The sequence below is a fragment of the Pleurodeles waltl genome, chromosome 4_2 (genome assembly GCF_031143425.1).
Source record: "Pleurodeles waltl isolate 20211129_DDA chromosome 4_2, aPleWal1.hap1.20221129, whole genome shotgun sequence".
In the NCBI taxonomy this organism is placed as follows: domain Eukaryota; kingdom Metazoa; phylum Chordata; class Amphibia; order Caudata; family Salamandridae; genus Pleurodeles; species Pleurodeles waltl.
The window spans coordinates 829,737,880-829,760,123 of NC_090443.1; the positions used below are offsets into that span (position 1 = coordinate 829,737,880).

The 22,244-nt window shown below is 44.1% G+C and overlaps 1 protein-coding gene across 6 annotated transcripts in view; it reads right to left on the reverse strand.

Moving 5' to 3' along the window:
• PATJ (PATJ crumbs cell polarity complex component) overlaps positions 1-22,244 on the reverse strand; it is a 1,201,300-nt gene that overhangs the window by 599,731 nt on the left and 579,325 nt on the right. For all 6 annotated transcript variants that reach the window (XM_069232550.1, XM_069232545.1, XM_069232547.1 and 3 more), the window contains one exon: positions 6,312-6,489. In XM_069232550.1, the coding sequence (XP_069088651.1) occupies positions 6,312-6,489 (178 nt within the window). The remainder of the gene's footprint in view (positions 1-6,311; positions 6,490-22,244) is intronic.

The following is a 22,244-nucleotide window of genomic DNA, read 5'->3' on the forward strand; positions in this document are numbered from 1 at the left end:
AATTGGGGCAGCATGCACAGTCAACATCAATGCCTGTGCAGACATGTCTTCTCATCCATAGGAAGAGGAAAGATCACCAGTTAAGGGTATTTTGTTTGCTGCTTGGATTCCCAGGATCGGGACTGTTTCTGCAAGACTATCTGGTCCCTAATAATAGGTGCTGGTGGTGCCCACTGGCTCAAGTTAAGCCCTGTAAGTATTCAGTTCCAAGAGGTATTGGAAAGATACTGATAAAAACTTGTGCGATACATATTTTGTCTCTGGATCAAGGCAAGCCTCTGAAATAAATTGGTGTTGGAATGCAGACAAGAAGTTGATGATCTTTCCTACAAAGAACCAAAGAAACTCATTTTATTTCTCCTAAGAATGACAAAATGTAGCTGTAAAAAGACCAGCCAGATTGACCAGCTCTGGAAGAGTTCTACAGGATAATCTTTATATGAAGAATCAGAAGGTGGTCCAATATACCTCCCATACCATCAGTTCTAGTGAAACCGTGATAATTGCACTCTTTCTCATTACACTCAAATAGCCCAGACAATGATGGTTTCAGAACTAGCTCCTGATGTTATTAAAATCACACATGAGACTTTTAGTAAAGCAGAATCTGCCATCAACTCTCCAGGGCCAAGTGTTCTATCCCAACCTTGACATCATTCATTTTGGCAGAACTTCTGAGTTTGCACAATAAGCACATTTGAACTTACCAGCACAATGTATGTAGGTCTTATGAGAACCCAAAGGACACTCCTCAAAGTCAGTGTTGGGACAGAAAAGTCCCTTGCGTGGTGATGAACGTGTACCCCTGTCCTGAGTGCCCCAAACTACACTGAGGTCTGGATCCCTAGTGCTGATTTGTGTTGTCAAGATAGAACAAGGATCATGAGTTTGTGTCATGAAATAGGCCTGTCTCCTGGCATGCGGTCTGTTTTTTGTACTTGGAGGCTCTCCCAAACAACTACCCTCATTTTTTGATGAAAGGCTACTGCCGTTACTAGGAGTTCAGGAGCACCAGCACGGTGGTGGCAGCATACCGTGTAGTGATCAGTAGACAGTGAACAGGCCTTTGTACCTATGTCACTGGAGTGAGTCCTACAGGCTCACTCATGTAATGTTCTGTTGTGTGTGCTTAACTCACCATTGGCTTACATCAGATTAGCATGTAGTGCTGTTCAGTGCGTTTGTGTTACAGGCATGTGTTGGGTGTATGTGTGCTGTGCCTGTGAATAGTACAATACATAGAGGATGCAGTGCTGTGCATATTTGTTATATGCACATGGTGAGTGTATGTGGGCCTGTGCGTGCAACATTTACATGGAAGGTAAGAAGAATGGTCCAGCCAAGACAGTCATTGATTACTGCTGTGCAGATCGGGCTGTAGCCAGTGCACGCAGTTAAGTCGGCGACCGTGTATGCCGGGTGAGGTTGCCATGAAGAATACTGCCATGCTGATTGGGCAGAAGCCCATGTGTAGAGTGAAGCCAGAGACCCCATATGCATTGAGGGGCCGCCGTGATGATTTCTGCCATACCAATCAGGCAGTATTGCATGTGCAGAGTGAAGCCGGAGACCTCGTACGCCAAGTGGAGCCGCAGTGAAGATTCAGAAATGAGGATGGTGACCCCATATATCTTTTGGGTGCCACTGAAAAAAAAAAGCAAGGAGCATGGCCTGGATGAGACCATTGTCGAGAGGAAAAGAACCCTGTGGTGACCTGAGCAGACAAAAGCCCACCACTGCATGTTAGGAACTCGGGGAGATCTGACCACTGCCCCTGTTGGGCTGCATGTGTGGTACTCATCAGAGACAGCCGCTGCAGCTTCAGCACCCACAGATGGGACACTATTGGAGACTCTGGTCGTGCAAATCTTGTTGATGTGGGTAACAACAATTAACGTGCCAGAAAGCCCTGGGGGAACTTGCCTGCAATATGGCGTTTCAGCGATGGAACACTTTGACTTTAAGTGGAGTCAGAGTAGGACTCCCGAGAGTCAGACTACTAGTGGGGCTTAACCTGAATGCTGTCTGTGGTGAATGGTGAGTAACCACTACTGTTAACAAGAGATGAATGGGACTCAGGAACTGCATTTTGAAATACTTGAGCTTGGAGGACTGTGTGTATTGTTTGTGAATGACATATTTTACTTTGTGTTGATATATAAATACTCCTTTTTTCTTAAAAGCAAGAATTTCACTGGACAATTCATTTCTGCTATGGAACTTACTTTGAGCTGTGAGCCTGTGCTCAACCCCACTGTGCATAGCAACTCAGGTCCACGACTCCCCGCTGAGTGGCCTTCGACTGCTTGACCCGTGCTACCATTGAGAGTCAAGTGCTGAAGGGGTACTTGGCCCAGATGCTCAGAATCCATAGTAGGTCGGGTCCGGGGACATCAGGAGTAAAAGGCCTTAATACCCACAGTTGGGCCCAAGTAGCTCCTGCTTGCACTGTGGCCCCCTTAATGGAGTTCAAACAATCAGCATACTCTTTCAAGTTTAAAAGATATTGCTTGTGGTGCCAACAAGATGTAGACCCTCTGAAATATGCCAAACTAAAAATACTTCCATATACCTTGTCAATTCAAACCTCCAACATACCTCCTACAGTTATAACTAGGCACAAGAAGGGTGGTTTGTAGAATTCTTTCGTTAGCATGCCAGTCACTAAGGATTTTCTTGAGGAACTGTAAAAAAACGTTTAGCCTCCCATTCAGAAACCATCACCTTATCTGGTCCTTTCTAAACTGAAGACTTGCATGCAAGCCCATTCATAAAGTCCCAGTTGAGCATTTATCATGAAAGGCTGTCCTCCTAGTGTTATATGTTTTCCTTATACGTCTCTTAGGAGCACCTACACTTTGCATTTCCATATTTGTTCATTGAAGCCTCAGGCCTTTTTGCAATCAGTGACTATCTTACATGTGTTTATATTTATTACCCTGTAAGAATGCATGCAACATTCATAAATTCTGATAGCATGCTTCAAATAATAAATATTCACGTTTGTTTCAATGTTTGATAGAGAAAGTCCTTTTGGTTTTACTATGGATTTGTAACTGTATTATCACACTCTACTTACCACCTAAACCATATGAGTTATGAGGTTATTTTTTTCCAAAATAAACAGTATCATCTGGTAAAAACAAATCATTCACAACCCTTTCAGAAAGAGAGAGCAATTGATCTCAGTTTCCGGGACAAGCAAAGCATAGAATAGTTCTCTCTGGTGCTGCACCAAGGCCATTGACTTTGTGACAGAGATATTCAATCAGACGGGATGACAACTGGAAAACAAATGTAGTTCAGGTATGCAAGTGTGATGACAATATCTAAAAACGGAATCCTCAAAACAGCAGACCTTTAATGCTAAAATTAGACATGTAGGGATCCTCAAAACGAATTGTGTTGTCTGATTTCATAATTTTCATCTTCTGTTCAATTACAATCCCTACAATTGTGTTGATATGATCTTGTACCATTTATTCAGCGCTAAAATCAACCTTAACAAAGGTTTAGAATAACAGAGTGGATTTCCTGTGTTGGCAAATGGGGTGAAATTGTGCATTAAGAAAAAAAACAGAATATCAAAATGCCTCACATTTTCAAGAAGGTTCTGTTACATGCCTAAAAAAACTTAATCTCTAGGTAAATTGAGAGAGAGATGTAAGCAAGACTTTGCCTATTTTACCTGCTCATGCGGTTAAGTTGTTACCTACCCGTGCTTGCCTAATGGACAAAAGGCACCTACCGGGTTGTGGTCTTGCAAAGTCCCTGAAAATGTCACACTAGGGGCTTTAACTTCTGCCTGTAGGATTAGTAAACTGCAGGCCACATCTGCCCTACAACCTTATATGTTTTTTTGCTCCAACTGGTAAGTAATGAGGACTTATCCATGTTTATGTGCAGACTTTGCTACATCTAAACAGTTTTTAGCAAGGTGGACTTGCCTGGTGTATACCCTTTTGTGACCAACTAGCAAATAAACCATTAAAAGGAAACTCAGGGCTCACTCTACCAAGGGAAAAGCATACATTGCAGCTTGAACAGGAAATATTTCCCTGAAAGAAATATGCAAATTTGACAAGTAGAAAGCTGTCTATACTTTTGTAAGAATTACTATATAGATTCCGATGGCACATATATACCTTAGTGGATCAAATTTCTTTGCAGACACATTTTGGCTAGAATACAAGATGCTGACAGCACTGAGTGTGATGTTGTACCATTCGTGTCAGAATATGGCCTGCCAGTTAGGGATGAGATTACTGTTTTATTCTACCATTTATGACTATCAATGAAAACCTTGTGGTGCAAAAATATGTTACTTACTTTTAATCTAAAGTCTTCTTCTAAAGTCTAAATCTAAAATCTCAATTCTGACAAGATGGAAGTCCTCATCTTCGGCTCCACCCTCTTCCCATGGGATGACTCCTGGTGGCCTGCCACTCTCTGAACCACTCCGACTCCCACCGACCACGCATGCAACCTAGGATTCATCTTGGACCCCTTACTATCCATGACCCAGCAAGTCAACGCCATCTCCTCCTGCTTCAACACCCTCCGCATGCTCCAAAAGATATACAAATGGATACCCACCGAAACCAGAAGAACAGTCACCCAAGCTCTCATAAGCAGCAAGCTGGACTACAGCAATGCCTTCTACACAGGAACCACGGCCAAATGCCAGAAGAGGCTGCAACGCATCCAGAATGCCTCTGCACGCCTCATCCTGGACATCCCCCGCCACTACCACATCACAGACCACCTGAAAAACCTGCACTGGCTCCCAGTCAACAAGAGAATCACCTTCAAGCTCCTCACCCACGCACACAAAGCACTGCACAACACTGGACCAGAATACCTCAACAGATGACTCTCCTTCTACACCCCAACCTGGCATCTCCGCTCCGCCGACCTCGCAATCGTTCCACATGTCCGCAGAACTACAACCAGCGGTAGATCATTCTCGCACCTCGCCGCCAAAACATGCAACACTCTTCCCACCCACCTGCGCCAGACCAAAGACCTCCTTACCTTAAGGAAACTTCTCAAGACGTGGCTGTTCGAGCAGTAGCAGCACCTCCCCCTCCCCATCTGCCCCATCCCCTCCTAAGCGCCTTGAGACCCTCACGGGTGAGTAGTGCGCTTTACAAATTCCTGATTGATTACTTTTAATCTAAAGTCTTCATAATACATATCTTTACTGAAGTCTTAAATGGCCTACCTGCCACCCAAGTCTCAGCTGAATGAATGTTGAAATCTTACTGAGTCTCAAACAAGTCTTTCAAACAGAACAGACTTTGTGAGACAGTACAAGGAATGCTGGGATATATAAGATGCTGGCTCCTTAGAGGTACACTGTGCATTTTCAGTCTGGTTACAAAGCTAGCATTTTATTTACATTTTCTTCATCTTTCTATAGTTTTCCTAACCAGCAGCTAGAGTGTTTGCTGTACTGTTGATTTGTGTAGGATTTTTCAAAACAAACACAGACAATTTATCTGCATTTAATAATGCCAGCTATACCCTTAGGGCCTCATTATGTGTTTGGCGGTCCCCCCATGGGACTTCCAAACTAATGGGGAGGACGCCACCGCCATAGTGGTGACGCTTCGCCCAAGGGGTAACATTGTAATATGCATTCCCGCCGGGCTGATCGGCTGGAACAGTGTTAGGATATTGGTCTCAGCAAAGTAGACAGTGCACATTCCGACGGGTCTGGGTAGGGGGGGCCACTGCACTGCCCACGTTACTGCATGGGCAGTGCAGTGGCCCCCCCTGTGGCGCCAGGCACTGGCTTTCCGACTGCCTTTTCACAGCGGGATCCCTGCCATTAAAAGGCAGGCAGAAAGAGGGGTTGTAATCAGCCAGGCAGCACTGAGTTCAGAGCCGCCCTGGCTGATTACAAGTCCGACCGCCGTCATGATGTTCGGAACCATGTTCCTGGCGGGGACGGCGGTCCCCTGATGGGTCCGCATGCCAGGGCTGTAATTGGGCGATCGGTCTGCCAAAGTTGCAGCAGTCTGACAGTCAACGTGAGTGTGGCGGTCCTCGGACCGCCATACTTGTAATGAGGACCTTAGTATTTTTACACTTATGGGAAATGGTTCTGTGATCCCCTCACACAGACAACAATATTTAAATGTTTAACTATATCAATGAAGATCCTATGATGCAAAAATAACAAATTCTAGATGTAGAGATCAAAAGGATCCTGGCACCTCACTAGAGTAATGGTCCGGCCATGTTTCTAAGCAAATGACTTAATATTCACATTTATCAATATGCTTCATATTTTCCTCCATTCATACCTCAAGTATTTTGTCTCCAGTATTAAGAGCTTTTGTTTTTCCAGCTGGACTATCATCCAAAACCTGCTTTATAAAGATGCCCTTAAGTTCTTCTCCATTTTTCAGGCGTTTTAGAACGGTTTGTCCACCAACAATGCTGATTCCAAGTGACACATTAGGCTCTCTCCAAATCTCAACTCTGTTGAAGAGGAGGATAGTACAATGGAAGTTTAATGTTAAGTTTAAGTTTTACGAATGCCAAAACTTTTACAACCACACTTATAATTTATCTAGAAAAGCTGAAAATCTTAAATTCAAGAAACAATTATTATGATCTTATTAACAATGTAAATGTTTTTCTGAAAATTCAGAACACTAGAAACAAAAGAAAGCTTTTATTTGAACTCACAGAAGTTAAAGGTTCATATCTACTGTGCTTCTCTGTTTCCCAAATGCCTATGGAAACCTGGCTGACATGATGGCCACTATAACTCCCTGTAAATATTCAGTGGGATAAGCACCAGGAATGTAGCATGCTTTTCAGCCCTTTAAAACTCAGAACGTCTGTGGGTACTGTACAGAACCCACAGTAGAGACAACAACTCGAAGAAAACCATTTCCTGTAAGAGTTTCAGTCACTCTGACCACCGTGGGAAGAATTCTGGCCAACTTCTCCTTGCAAAACAACTTTGTAAACATATAACTTAATTCTAAACAGTTGTGCATTAGCAAACATACATTTTTCATACCACTGGAATCACTATACAATTTTAGCATTATGTGTATACTTTTGGTACTGGTGACATTATTGAATGATATTATGTTCCCTTCTAACATTAAAATCTTAGACTATCAAAATGATTAAACTTCTCATGTACTATCAATGTAAATCATTAGTAAACTAATTTGGATTACTGTACTGTTACAGAGGATTTGTGACAGTGGCTACCGCATCTTGTTGATTTGCTTCTGTGAGTACCCCCGATGATGGAGCAGATCGACACCTGTTCTTTGGTTTATGAGCACCTCCTTTTAATTTCTGATCTGCTGGCCTGGCACTGCATACCTGCCAATAGCCTCAGGTGTGCCTATCAATTGTAAGGACATTTGTTTATGCACATCTCTCTTTAGGCACTCTCACTGTATATCATGGGTTAGGGTTTGAACCTTGAATTGGCCATTCCAAAATTATGATTATTTTATTTTCACCCATTCTGTCATTAATTTACTGGTTTGTTTTGGATCACTGTTCAGTTGCAAGATCCACTTTTGGCTCAGCTTTAGCTGTCGGTCAGATGTTCTCATATTTCCCTCGAGAATGCACTGGCACTGAAAGAAATTCATGGTGTATTTAATGATTGTGAGAAGTACAGGTCCTGCAGTTGCAAAGTATGTTCAAATCATCACCCAACTATCATCAACCATGATAGGTATGATGAACCAGACAAGTGCATGTAATTTGGTTATTGAGCACTAACTTTTTATGTCTGACCTCCCGGCCTGAGACTAGTTACCTCCAATAGCCTCATGTGAACATTAATTTAGTTCAAATCTTTTATTGCAAATATCATTATGCATTAAAACATCCAAATCATTTGGCATGAAACCTTATAAGTAAGACACAAAGTCTATAATTACAGAAACTAAACATAGGTTAATCACATATAAAAAGATTACCAACAAGGAAACAATTAATCTAATACATTAAAACAAATACTATTAAAAAATATATTGTTCAGTGGTGATACAAACATGAAACAATGTCTCAAGTAATACATTTTCCAGGGACCAGAGTAAGGTTGGCCTTTGACATTAAATATGATGTCTGGGTTAGTTGATGGTTCATTACTTTGTTTATGTTTATTTGACAATGATACATTTTCATTCACTGACACCCTACTGGCCTGCTGATGTAGGTGGGTGTAGGCTATAGCTGTACTGAAAATTAATAAAAAGATTTTTAAAATTAGGCTATGCTAAAACTTTATTTGACAACACCAAGAATCTTACTACTGATACCCACGTTTCATAAATTCAGCCATCCAGAAATAATTACATCACACCAGTTATAGTGTGAAATTAAAGAGGCGTGAGTATTCTTTTTCAATAAATGATATCCAGACGAATGTTTAATGTGCTCAAAGTCTTTCACATACAAAGCTAAATGTCTATAACGCTTACTCTCGGCTAATCCTTCCACTATACCCATCTTTCCAAATGAGACTGTATACTAGCATATAAAAATCTAGGAAATGAGACTGAATTGATTAGGGCTACAAAACCACAGAGGTAATACTGAGGTGAGGGAGTTGTGCAAATGAATCAGAGGTAAACTTCGATTTTCTCGCAATGTCATAGTCACTAAAAACTAGCAGACTGAATATGATCATGCAGACTTTTCTTAAAATCTATATTTCTTGATTACTATGTCAGCCCACAAGTAATCATACTTCTGAAGGTGATTTCTTATTTAAAATAAGTATACACTATTCAACATGTGCAGCTTACCCCCCACAGTATGAACTTAAGTGAGCTCAAAGCAAATAACGCAGCACTGTGTTAATTATGAAAATAATTCAATGCTATTTTGTTGATGGATTGGATAATTGACATATAATCCACCTCTAATCGAACGGGCGGGAGGCACTTTCCTCATAATATTTTGCATGTCACATTGCTCTCGATATGCAACTGCCCTTTAGCAAATGACCGAACAAATCTGATCCTTAATGAACTACTATGGGTGAAGAGGCCCTGTAAAGTTTATGAAGCTTACATAGTCCAAATTTTGCACAAGAACATTTCCTTATTTTCAGCTACATCCATGAAGTACAGGGCAAATTACAATTCAGATTAAAGCACTGGTAAACATAACTACAGACACCACTCATTTCAAATCAATGGGCAAATCAAGGAAACTGTCCATTTGCTTTGGCAAAGGACATGATTTTCCTTTCTCCGAATTTGCGGTTAAAAGATTAATAAAGTTTTAAGCATCTAGAGACAAGAGTAGTTGCTGAAAGCCACAGAGTTTGGATTATTAAACCTAAGTATTGGAATAGCACAGAAACGAGGCGTAAATGCCTTGTCATTTAAAAAGATAATAGTCAACCTTTTATGTTATTAAATAAATCCACTAGGTATCAAAAATGCAGTAAAAAAATAGTGAAATCTAGTCTTAATCCATTTGCTCTCTCAGTTTTTCTGGAAGGCACATCAATCTTGCCGAACTGAACTCTTATGAACGTTTACTTATGAAAACCTATAACTAACCACATTAGGGTGAGGTCTATTCCTTGAGCAACCAATTTTTCCAAAGTTTAGTCCAGCCACGTTGTTAAAGGTGATGCTGTAACTGACCAAACAATGGACAAATGCATCCTTTTTTGCTAGCACCTTAGAATTAATCATGAACAAAGTCATGATGATGTAATATGTCTCACTGTGGGGTCCAAACCCAATTTAAGCCCACACTAGAGTATTACTTATAGCAGTCCAATTCCACAGACTGTACAGTGCATGCATAATAAGACAAATGAGCGAAAATTAGATGATCAGTCCTCTAGCTCTTCTTATGTTCCTCTACTAGCATACTCCTACGAGAGAAGTCAGGAATGATGCCAGTGTGCAAACCAGATAAAAAAAAAAAAAACAGATGGGAGCCCATAATGAAATATTTATTTTCAAGATTGCTGCTGGAAGCCTGTTAGAAATTGGGTGTTGTATTCATTCTGGAATGTAGAATTTAGAATTCTCGGGAAAGAGAGAATTGTGGCAGTTGAGGTGAGAGCTGGACCGGAGAGGACACTGCTGTGTGGATGGGCCGTTATCTTTACAACTTTAACTTATTTGAATAAAGGAGTTTAGCCAAAGAAAACGAGATGTCGTTTCTTGCAACACTGGCGACGAGGGACGGGATCAAAGCAACTCCTTGGCCCAACACGCTCCTATTACGGATCTGCTGTCAACGGTCATCTATTGGACAGAGCTATAGTCAGCGGACTCCAAACAGGCAGGCATTGTGATACTTAAAATTACCTTCTGTTTTCTTTTGGTGGTACTCTGACCCCTCGAGCACCTGCCTTGATCTTTTTTTTTTAGAGGGTGCGCAAGAGCGAGTGTTTCCACGCTCGTATCGGCGCGCGCTGTTCCTCACTGGTTGCTGTCCACACGCACGTGCTGTGCCTCGCGAGAGCGAGTGTGTCCACGCTTGTATGGGCACACATGCGCTGTTTCTCCCTGGCTCCTAAGCAACAGCCGATGCTCGTTTTGGCACGCATGCGCTGTTCCTCGCTGGCTCCTAAGCAACAGCCGCGCGCTGTGCCTCGCTTGATGGTATCCAGACAACAGCCGGCAAGCCACGCTATCAGGTATCAGATGTGTTGCGGCCACGTCCATTGGTTGCCAAGCAACACTCAGAGTCCTGTCTCTACGGCAGTGTGTGCTTAACCCAGTGAACTTTCTGGCAACCAGGACAACTTTTAGGGAATTTCCTCTATTGGATTATTCGGTTAGAGCGCACCGCCTGCTTAATAAAAAAAAAAAAATCTTCTTTTTTTTTTTTTTTCCTCTCTTCTGATTCAACAAGGTGGATTCCTGAAGAATAACTCCTCTCATACATTAACAATTTGGGAGGTACCATCATTATCCCAGGGACTGTGTATCACTTTCAAATTCAAGTATTTTACGCTGATACACACAGCTCTACATCCCAGACTTGGTACCATCCAGATATTCTTCTTTCATGATATATCAAACCCGGGACTCAACCTCAAGTTTTAAATACTAAACTTTTATAATGCAAAACGTAACTGCACCTCTGTTTTTTCTATCCTCTCCAGGAGAACCCCCCCCATTAACTTGTCAAAATGGAAAAGGGATTTTGAGAGGTACGCCAAAGTCTGTGGTACCTCTCTAAGTGCTGAACGACATACGGCCTTATTGCTTCACTGTTTGGGTTCTGAAGGCCAAGAATTTTTTTATCACCTTCCAGATATTCCAGACAGTGAAGCAATAAACTTAAATGAATTTGAAATTTGTATACGGAAATTGGACATGCATTACCTTCTTTGGTAAAAGACTACAAATGGAGGGTGAATCTGTAGAGAACTACGTAACAGATCTTAGACGTATCGCTGCTTCATGTAAATTTGGTTTGCTCACTGATGAGAGGATAAGGGACCAATTCATGTTGGGTTGTAATAGTGAGAAAATTCTAGAGGAACTGTGGCTTAAGGATGAACCCTCTTTGGAAGATGTTTTGATGGTTGCAAAGCGGATTGAACACTCTTTAAAATGTGTGGATGTAATTAAGAAAGTTGCCTCTACTGGTGATTCTTCGGGGGTGGTGTGTTCCGTAGCTGAGAATAGTAAATAAAATGGCAATACACATAAAAAAATGTTGGAAGTTTCTTCTACAGTGAGAGACAAACGGTGTTTTCGATGTAACAAACGAGGTCATCTTGCTAACAATAAAAAATGTCCAGCTCTCAAAGCAATTCGTTCTTATTGTAAAAAACGGGGACATTTCTTTTCTGTTTGTAGGGTACGTAAAACCAAATCAAATGTAAATGAGGTCCACACTGATGAAGATCTTGGTCCTTCTGACTGATTGTGGACAAACTGTTCTTCAGATAGGGAAGAATAGAGGGCCTCTTAAGTTAATTACAGTAGAAGGCATGCAGACACAAGTCCTATTTGATTCTGGGGTGAAAATCACCATAGTCTCCCGTGATTTTTTCTCTCGTTGCTTGAGAGAGTTGGTTACTCTTTGTAAACCTAATATTAAACCGTGTGCATATGGGGGTGAGGTAATACCTCTACTTGGCTACTTCATAGTATTGAATTCAGAGGCTGTTTTACGTCAGGAAAAAGTTATGTCTCAAAAAAGGGCGATAGCATCATTAGCCGGTGGCACCAGAAAGACCTTGGAGTCATGTTGGACCCCAATAGTAGGGACCCCATCATATTAAGAGACAATTCCCAAGTTGAGTCAGTGTCTTCACAGTATTCCGATGTGGGCCTTCATCAGACTGTTTCAAGAATTCCCGAGGGTGTTCAGAAGTGAGGTGGATTGTTTAAAAGATTATTGCCATGACATTAAAATTGCTCCAGGTTCTGTCCCTTTTTGTAGCAAAGTTAGGAACGTTCCAGTCAATGCCAGAGAGGACATGCTGAATTAATTAAATAAATTAAAGTCACAAGGCATCATTGAAGAAGTAGAAGGCACCCCTTGGTTGGCCCGAGTAGTCATGGTTAGGAAGCCCAATGGATCTATCAGGCTATGTGTGGACCTCAGACAGCTGAATAAATGTGTCATTGTGGACAGATATCCGTTACCAAATATTAGTCAATTGTTAATGATGATAGGAGATGCAAAAGTCTTTAGCACTATTGATATGGGTTCAGCCTACCACCAAATCCAACTCACTGACGCGTCCATGGATCTCACTGCTTTCATTATGGCACTTTCAGATATACCTGACTACCTTTTGGTCTGATCTCGGCGGCATCCGTGTTCCAAAGGGTCATAGAAAGGATTCTGAAAGATCTAGAAGGTGTCTGTGTGTATCAAGATGATGTACTAGTCTATGGAAAAGATCATGCGGAACATAGCTACAGAGTCAGGCAAGTACTAAGGAGGATAGATGATCATAATCTGACGGGCAAGCTAGAAAAATGTAAATTTGGCACTAAAACAATTGAATATCTAGGGCACACCATTACAGGTGAAGGGGTATCTCTCCAAAGGCCGATCTGGTTAGTACAATTGGTTTCGCTTTTCGCCTTCCACAAAAGAAGAACTTTTGAGGTTCTTAGGAATGGTTGAATACTACCATAAATTTATCAAAACTTTTGCTGATATTACCTGTAATATGAGAGGTCTTCTCAGAAAGGGAGTTGACTTTGTATGGAATGAGATGTGTGAAAGAGAATTCAAGGTGATCAAAGAAAAATTAACATTGGCTCTGTGTCTTAAGAACTTTGATCCCAACAAAAGTTCCATTGTCACAACCGATGCCAGTTTAAAGGGATTGGGTGCTGTATTACAACAGGGAGGGTGTTGTCCCCAGAACACCATCATGTTTCTTTCGAGGAGTCTAAAAGGGGCCGAAAGCAAGTATTCTGTGATAGAGAGGGAGGCACTAGCAGTCCACTGGGCCTTAAAGAAATTGAGGAATTTATTGTGGGGATCCTCATTCGTGGTAAGAACAGACCATAAACCTTTATGCGAGGTATTCAATAAGAAAGGGGTCAATGCCATTTCTTCCAGGATATCTAGATGGGTGATTGACTTTCAAGAGTTCAATTTCAAGGTGAGGTATGTCCCTGGAGTTGAAAATGTTATAGCAGACACATTATCCAGGTTGGTTACAGAAGACTCCTCAGATTCAGTTAGGGAGGACGAGGAGACGTAAGATTTGGTGTGTGAGATTAATCAGGCATCAATATCAGAGAAGAAATGGCGGCAAGAGCTAGCAGAAGATTCCACCCTGCAAAAGTTAATTGACCTCATCACAACTGGCTGGACATTTAAACAGCAATGTGGTGAGTTATGCAAGGATTATTGGCTAGTAAAAGATCAGTTAGCTACCAGGAATGGGCTGTTATTACGAGGTACCAGACTGGTGCCCCCAACCAAATTGAGAAAAGAGTTGTTGGAAATTGCACATGAAGGATACTCAGGGATTTCTAAGACCAAAGAAAGGTTGAGGTCTAATTACTGGTGGCCTGGCTTAGACATCCAAGTTGAACGTGTAGAGAGAGTGTGTGCAGTGTTCCGTTAATGAAAAGTGTAATAAACCACAAATCCAGTCCATGTTAGTGAGGAATCGACCAGAGAAGCTGTGGAAAGACATTGCGTTAGACATTCTTGGTCCCATACATGGCAGTGGCAATCAATGGTTTATCATGGTTGTTATTGATATGTTTTCACGATGGCCAGAAATGTATTTCTCTAAAGGTGTTGAAACTGCTTCTGTAATACGATTTCTCAAAGACTTATTTTTAAGGGAGGGTTTACCTGAAACACTTTTCACAGACAATGGCGTTCAATTAGTTTCTAAAGAGATGGAAGATTTCCTCCAGTTATGTGGTATTAAGAACAAAGAATAAGTTACTTACCTTCGGTAACGCTTTTTCTGGTGGATACAGTAACTACCTGTGGATTCCTCACCTAAAGAATTCTCCCCTTGCGCCAGCCCGACGGAAATTTCTTCTAGCTTTGCACGTCGACGATGACGTCACAATCACCCAACTCCACGCGACGCCGCATGATGTCATGTAGGCAATAAGAAGCCCTCGTCGACGTGCAGACGTCAGTTATCACCATTTTTTACGTGCCATAGAGGCGAACAGATTGACCCTAAAGAGAACATATTAATCTCAAATGAATGAAAATAGAACATTTATTATAATAAAATAAAGTTAAATAACAGTGATAATTGCTTAATACAAGAGTAAAATATATAAGTCCAAACATGTTTTCCTTGAACTATCTATATTCGAAAAGGAAATGTATATACAGATATTACAACTATATACATGAATCAGATATATACATATATACAAGACCAAGGATGCTCACCCAAGGATTTCTCGGTATGACCAGCCAGGCAACGGGGAGGTGGGTGCAACCGTGAGGAATCCACAGGTAGTTACTGTATCCACCAGAAAAAGCGTTACCGAAGGTAAGTAACTTATTCTTCTGATGGATACACCTACCTGTGGATTCCTCACCTAAAGAATAGAGTCCCAAAGCAGTATAACCTCCGGTGGCGGGTGCCCGAATGGTCAAACCAAGAAATCCTGCAGCACCGAGCAAGCAAAATGGCCATCCCTCCTAACCTCAGAATCCAAACAGTAATGTTTGAAAAAAGTATGGAGGGATGCCCAGGTCGCTGCCCTGCAGATGTCAGCCACAGGAACACCTCTAGCCAAAGCCGATGAAGCTGCTTTAGCCCTGGTGGAATGGGCACGAAGCCCCACAGGTGGTTCTTTCTTCGCCAAAGAATAACAAATCTTAATACATAGAATGACCCACCTGGATAGCGTTCTCTTGTGGACCGCTCTACCTTTCCTCTTCCCCATGTATCCAACGAAGAGCTGATCATCTTGTCTGAATTCCCTCGTCCTGTTGACGTAGAAGCTCAGTGCTCTTCGTGGATCCAACCGGTGGAGCCTCTCTTCCTCCTTGGATGGGTGAGGTGGCGGGTAAAAGGAAGAGAGAGTAATTGACTGCCCCAGGTGAAAGGGTGTAGCAACCTTTGGAAGGAAAGCCGCCTGGGTCCTAAACACCTCTTTGTCCTTAAAGAAAGAAAGGTATGGGGGCTCTACAATAAGAGCCTGAGGTTCACCGACCTTTCTGGCAGATGTTATGGCCACCAGGAAAACAGTCTTGAAAACTAGCAACCGTAAAGAGCAAGAATGCATTGGTTCAAAAGGGGACCCCATTAAAAATGCTAAAACCAAATTAAGGTCCCACTGAGGCATAACAAATGGTGTTGGTGGAAATTTGTTAGTGAGTCCCTTAAGAAACCTTAAAACAATAGGAGATTTAAAGAAGGATGGCTGATCAGGAAGGCACAGAAAAGCGGACAGCGCAGATAAATAACCTTTGCCTGTGGCAATCGTACAACCCTTCTGTGCCAGACAAAGAGCAAATGACAATATGTCAGATAAACAAGCCTTTAAGGGATCAAATCTGTTCTCTCCACACCAGCATGCAAATTTAGCCCAACGACTTGCATAGATTGATTTGGTGGAGTGTCGCCTGGCCGATAAAATAACATCTACCACTTCTGGTGGGAGAGAAAAAGCACTCAGATTGCCCTGTTCAATCTCCAGGCATGAAGGTGCAGGCTCTAGAGGTGGGGGTGTAGAATCTGCCCCTGCGACTGCGAGAGGAGGTCCACCCTGTAAGGGAGACGGAGCGGCGGGCACTGAGAGAGTTGGAGAAGGTCTGAATACCACACCCTTCTTGGCAAGTCTGGAGCAATTAAGATGACCTGGGCTCGGTCTTGGCGGATCTTCCTCAGAACTCGAGGAATCAAGGGTATGGGGGGGGGGAAACGCGTAAAGCAACTGACCCTTCCAGGACATCTGAAACACGTCCCCCAAAGCTCCTTGCACCGGATACTGGAGGCTGCAAAACAGCAGGCACTGCGCATTCTCTTGAGTTGCAAACAGATCTATTTGTGGATATCCCCACATCTGCAAGATGTACAGAACCAGATCTGGATGAAGACGCCACTCGTGGTCGGTCGAGCTGCGTCGACTGAGAACATCCGCACGCACGTTCAGAGCTCCGGCCAAATTATGTGCTACCAAGCAAATCTTGTGGTCCTGAAGCCAGGACCAGAGACAAAGAGCTTCTCTGCAGAGAAGATACGACCCCACTCCTCCCTGCTTGTTTATATACCACATCGCGGTAGTATTGTCCGTAAGGATCTGGGCTGACTGACCGCGAATGGAAGGGAGGAAGGCCTTGAGAGCCAGACGTACTGCCCGCAATTCCAACAGATTGATGTGTAATCTCTGTTCTACCGGAGACCAAAGGCCTTTGACCTCCAGGTTCCCCCAGATGAGCTCCCCACCCGAGAGTGGAAGCATCCGTTACCACTGTGGCCACTGGTGACGGCAGCAAGAACGGCCTTCCTTGTGACAGGTTGTCGACCGCTGCCCACAATTGAAGATCCACTGCAGTGTCTCTGGAGATCTTTATCAATTCCTCAAGATCTCCCTTGTGCTGAAACCACGGCCTGCGGATGCACCACTGAAGAGCCCTCATGTGCCAGCGTGCATGAGTGACCAGCAGTATGCAAGAAGCGAACAGACCGAGCAGACGAAGGACCTTGAGGACTGGAACTACCGCTCCATTTTGAAACATTGGAATCAATGCCTGGATGTCCTGAACCCGCTGGGGCGGAGGAAAGGCCCGATTCAATGTCGTGTCCAATACTGCCCCTATGAACTGGAGGCGTTGAGAGGGCTCTAGGTGAGATTTGGGTACACTGACTGAAAAACCCAGGTCGTACAACAACTGAGTTGTCGACTGGAGATGTCGCTGCATAAGCTCAAGAGTCTTGGCTTTGATTAACCAATCGTCCAGATAGGGAAATACCGCTATCCCCCTTCTTCTGAGCTCTGCCGCTACCACCGCCATCACCTTTGTGAAGACTCGAGGTGCTGAAGTAAGACCAAACGGGATGACCGCAAACTGATAATGTTGCGATCCCACCACAAACCGGAGATACTTCCTGTGCGATTTGAGGATCGGAATATGAAAATATGCGTCCTGCAAATCGACAGACACCATCCAATCTCCTTCGTTCAATGCCAAAAGAACCTTTGAAAGGGTCAGCATTTTGAACTTTTCCTGCCTGAGGAACCAATTCAAAGCCCTCAAGTCCAAAATCAGTCTCAACCGACCATCCTTTTTGGGGATCAGGAAGTATCTTTAATAACAGCCCTGACCCCTCTCCTGCTCGGGAACCAACTCTATCGCGCCTTTTGCCAATAGGGAGAATACTTCCTGTTGTAATAGGAGAAGATGGTCTTCCGAACAGAAGGATGGGTGAGGAGGGAAGGGAGGAGGGAATTCCCGAAAGGGAAGAGCGTACCCCTTCTTCACAATGTCGATGACCCAGGAGTCCGATGTTATAACCTCCCACATCGGAAGAAAATGGGCAAGTCTCCCCCCTACCGGAGACAAGTGGACAGGGAGTGGAGGAGGACTACAGCTGGTTTTCTTTTCTGCACCCCTCCCGAGGAAGAGGAAGAGGCAGAGTGCTGCTGGGTGGCTCCTCTTGTCCGGACTCTGCACCTGCCCCTGAAAGATCTGTGTGGCAGGGTGGTTGCAGTTTGTTGTGGTCCTTGAAATCTGCCACAAAGGAGGAGCCACGTCCAAATCCCCTAAACATCCTATAAGCTCTAAAGGAGGATGAGGCAGATGACTGAAGCCCTAGTGACCTCGCTGTGGCTCTGCTCTCCTTAAATCGTTCCAGAGCAGAATCCGCCTTCGTTCCAAAGAGCTTCTCGCCATCAAAGGGCAGATCGAGGAGAGTCGCCTGTACATCTGACGAGAAGCCAGATGAACGCAGCCAAGATTGTCGCCTAGAAACTATGGTCGTGCCCATAGCTCTAGCCACCGAGTCTGAAGTGTCCAATCCCGACTGGATCACCTGGGTCGCTGCCACCTGAGCGTCCGCCAGTAACTGCAACATTTCCTGGGACAAGGTCGGGTGGCCTTTCGCTTCCTCCATAAGGGCATGGATATAACGTCCCAATATGCAGGTCGCGTTGGATGACTTTAAGGCCATACTACAAGAAGAAAAGGCCTTTTTAGCAGTATGGTCCATTTTCTTCGATTCCCTGTCCACAGGTGTTCCGGGAAACGAGCCAGGAGAGGACCTGCATGAACAGGAGGCCTGAACCACTAAACTCTCTGGTGTCGGAGTTTGGAGAGAAACACAGGATCACCTGGTGCGCTCGATAGCGACGAGCCACCGCCCTGTTGACAGCAGCGGTAGACACAGGTTTCCTCCAGATGTCTTCAATAGGATCCAGGAGTGCCTCATTAAAGGGCAAGAGAGGCTCTGCCGTTACAGATGTTGGATGCAAAACCTCCGTCAACAGGTTTCTCTTAACTTCCACAGCTGGAAGGGGAAGGTCTAAAAAGTCTGCAGCCTTCCGGATTACAGCGTGGAAAGATGCAGCTTCCTCAGTGAACTCTCCAGGGGAAGCTAGATCCCACTCCGGGGAGGTATCTATGCCACTCGCTGTATCAAGACCTTGAAAGTCACCAAAAGGCTCCAAAACCTCACCCTCTTCCAGGTGCTGCCTGCTATATTCTTCCTCTTCCAACAGGTGCAAAGCCAGACGTCTAGATCAAAGCCTTGACTCAGGACCCGGCTTCGATAAGGCATCGGCCGACGCCGAAGATCTCCGTCGGCGCCGAACCTCGGATCCATCCGACGCTGGACCCTCTGGCTCCACAGGAACCTTGACTGTGGATTGGATCCGAGGCGAATCCAACAGGGCCGTATCGGGTGTAGCAGGTCTCCTCGGCGACGTCAAGGGCATCAGTGCCGCTTCAGGTGCAGCAGGCAAAAATGGAGTAAAAGGCGTCGATTTGTAAGACGCCCGAATGCCCAAATTAAACGCCAAAGGGCCAGACGGACCTGCTTGACCTCCACCCGGCACCATGGAAGTAAAAATATTAAACATGGCATTCAAGAACGCCGCAGGATCCGTTCCCGGAGTCGGGAAAGCCGGGTATTGTTGCTGCACCGGCGCCGGCATAGACGCCGAAGAGGGGCCAGGTAACTCCTGGCTAGGAGAGCCCTCTGGCCTCTGGGGAGGCTCGACCTCAAAAACCGACCCGGGTGACGTCGGGGTCATAGGAGGTGGAGGGGGTGACGGTCGGGCTAATCTCCCACGTCGGACGGCGCCGAGCTGACGGAGATGCCGATCTTGATCTGGACCGTCCCTAGCTCGATCGGCGCCGGGAACCGTGACGGTGCCGAGAGTCACCATGGTGATGATGAGATCTCGAGGATCTTGAAGAGGACTCCCTCCGATGACGCCTCTCCTTTTTCTTGGAACGAGCCAAGAACAATTTTGCCTCCCTTTCTTTGAGTGCCTTAGGGTTCATGCGCTGGCAGGAGCCGCATGACTCTACCTCATGGTCAGAGCTAAGGCACCAGAGGCAATTCTCATGGGGATCGGTAACCGACATCCGACCCCGCACTGGTTACATGGTTTAAAGCCGGATTTCCTTGGCTGCGACATTGTAACCGTCGTTCGAAACTGTAGCTCCCTGTGAGCCTCGAAGAAAAACCGTTACTCGGAGGCACGGAAAAAAGGGAACTGACGTCTGCACGTCGACGAGGGCTTCTTATTGCCTAGATGACGTCATGCAGCGTCGCGTGGAGTCGGGCGATTGTGACGTCGACGTGCAGAGCTAGAAGAAATTTCCGTTGAGGCTGGCGCAAGGGGAGAATTCTTTAGGTGAGGAATCCACAGGTAGATGTATCCATCAGAAAAATGTGCCTTATACCATCCAGAGGCCAATGGTATGGTTGAAAGGTTCAATAGAACATTGAAGGAAACCATAGCGTTGGCCAAGAATGACAATAAGGATTGGAAGGAGGAAGTTATTAAAAGAGTGGGTATATATAGATTGACACCACACACAATCACCAGGGTATCTCCTTTTGCTTTATTTTGTGGGAGATGTCCCAGTTCCATTCTTGATCCTGGCTGGGAAAACCAATTCCTAGAAAATACAATGAGCAGTAAGAAGGATGCTTATGAGAAAGTGAGAGAGCTGTCCAAGGTAAGGAAGAGCAAGATTCAGTTTGATCGCAATCATGCCGTTAAGGTGACTAAGGTTAAGGTTGGAGATTTGGTCATGATAAAACGCCCAGGCTTGTCCTTTGCTGGCAGTAAGCTGTCTAAACCATTGAGAGTTATCAAGATTTTCACCAATGCTGTCAAAACCTGTGATCATCGGGTGTGGAACCTCAGCAGAGTAGTTCTATACAAGGGAAGTGCTGTACAGGAACATCAATATGACAATGAGAAGTTCTCTGGCAATGTTGGAGACAATTTGGTGACTGCTAACTTGGCTAAAGATGGAGACGATTACAAGCACAGAAAGGATAGTAGCAAAATGTTGCAGAGGAAATCCACCAGGAAGACACAGAGTCCAGCCTACCTTCAGGATTATGTATAGACTTTCTCGCTCTTACCAATAGTTGTGATGTTCGTTCTTGTTTCTATTCTTTCTTTCCCACAGGTTATGCATAAGTTCCCTTTTGTTTTATGTACATGCATATAATGTTTTTTTTATTGTTGTTGTTTTTGTTGTAAAGGGGAAGATGTGTTGTATTCATTCTGGAATGGAGAATTTAGAATTCTGGGGAAAGAGAGAATTGTGGCAGTTGGGGTGAGAGCTGGACCGGAGAGAGAGAACACTGCTGTATGGATGGGCCGTTATCTTTACAACTTTAACTTATTTGAATAAAGGAGTTTAGCCAAAGAAAACGAGATGTCGTTTCTTGCAACATTGGGTTACTGGTTGACTTGGGTGAGAGCCCTGGTCAAGTGTTGTATGACAGAAACATGGATGCAATTACCACGCAAGTCTTTACCACGCATGCTTTTACCACGAAAACATTTACCAAGCATGTCTTTACAACTGAAATTTAGTTGTAAAGGCATGTTTGGTAAAGGTATTTGCATGGTAAAAATGTAATAGGTAAATATCTTACTTAACCTTAAAAAAAAAAAAAAGAAATTCAGTGAAAAAAACAAAGATTATAGGGACATTATAGTGGGTTCCGATTTTACACAAACCATGGGCCTTAGGGAGCAAAACCATTGGTGTCCCTACTTCCCCTAGCATCAGAACGTACCTGGGCAGCTGCGAGTTTTCTTCGTTCAGCCTCCTGGCCTGAGCCTGCAGCCTTTTTCCAAAACTGATTTCCTCCACTGATTTGCAATTGGTGCCCGACGATGTGTTGGCACTCTGCATCCGGCAGCCCCTGTTCTGTTGAGGGTGTAAGTTTGGTGCTACCTTGTGTCCCCCCTTGTTTTCACCTCAGCACCAGGAGATTAACCCCATACACCGCTGTACTCACCCATGAGCAGCGCATCTTCGTTCATCCCCAGTCTCCATTGTTTAACATTGGGCACATGACTCTGAATTTGACTTCTGCACCCGGCCGCCCCTGTGCCTCTCTGGGCGCACTCTTGGTATTGATTTGAATCTTGCCTGGTGTTTACCTAAAACCCCGAAGACTGGATATGTAAGACGTGAGATTACCTGCAAAACTGCATTTTATTTTCCTCCCATAGGTTAACAATGCTGAACAGAAAAATTGCACTAAGTGCTGATTTTCAAAACTGCTAAATATTTATGCTTGTAAATCTACTGATCTGATTATGAAA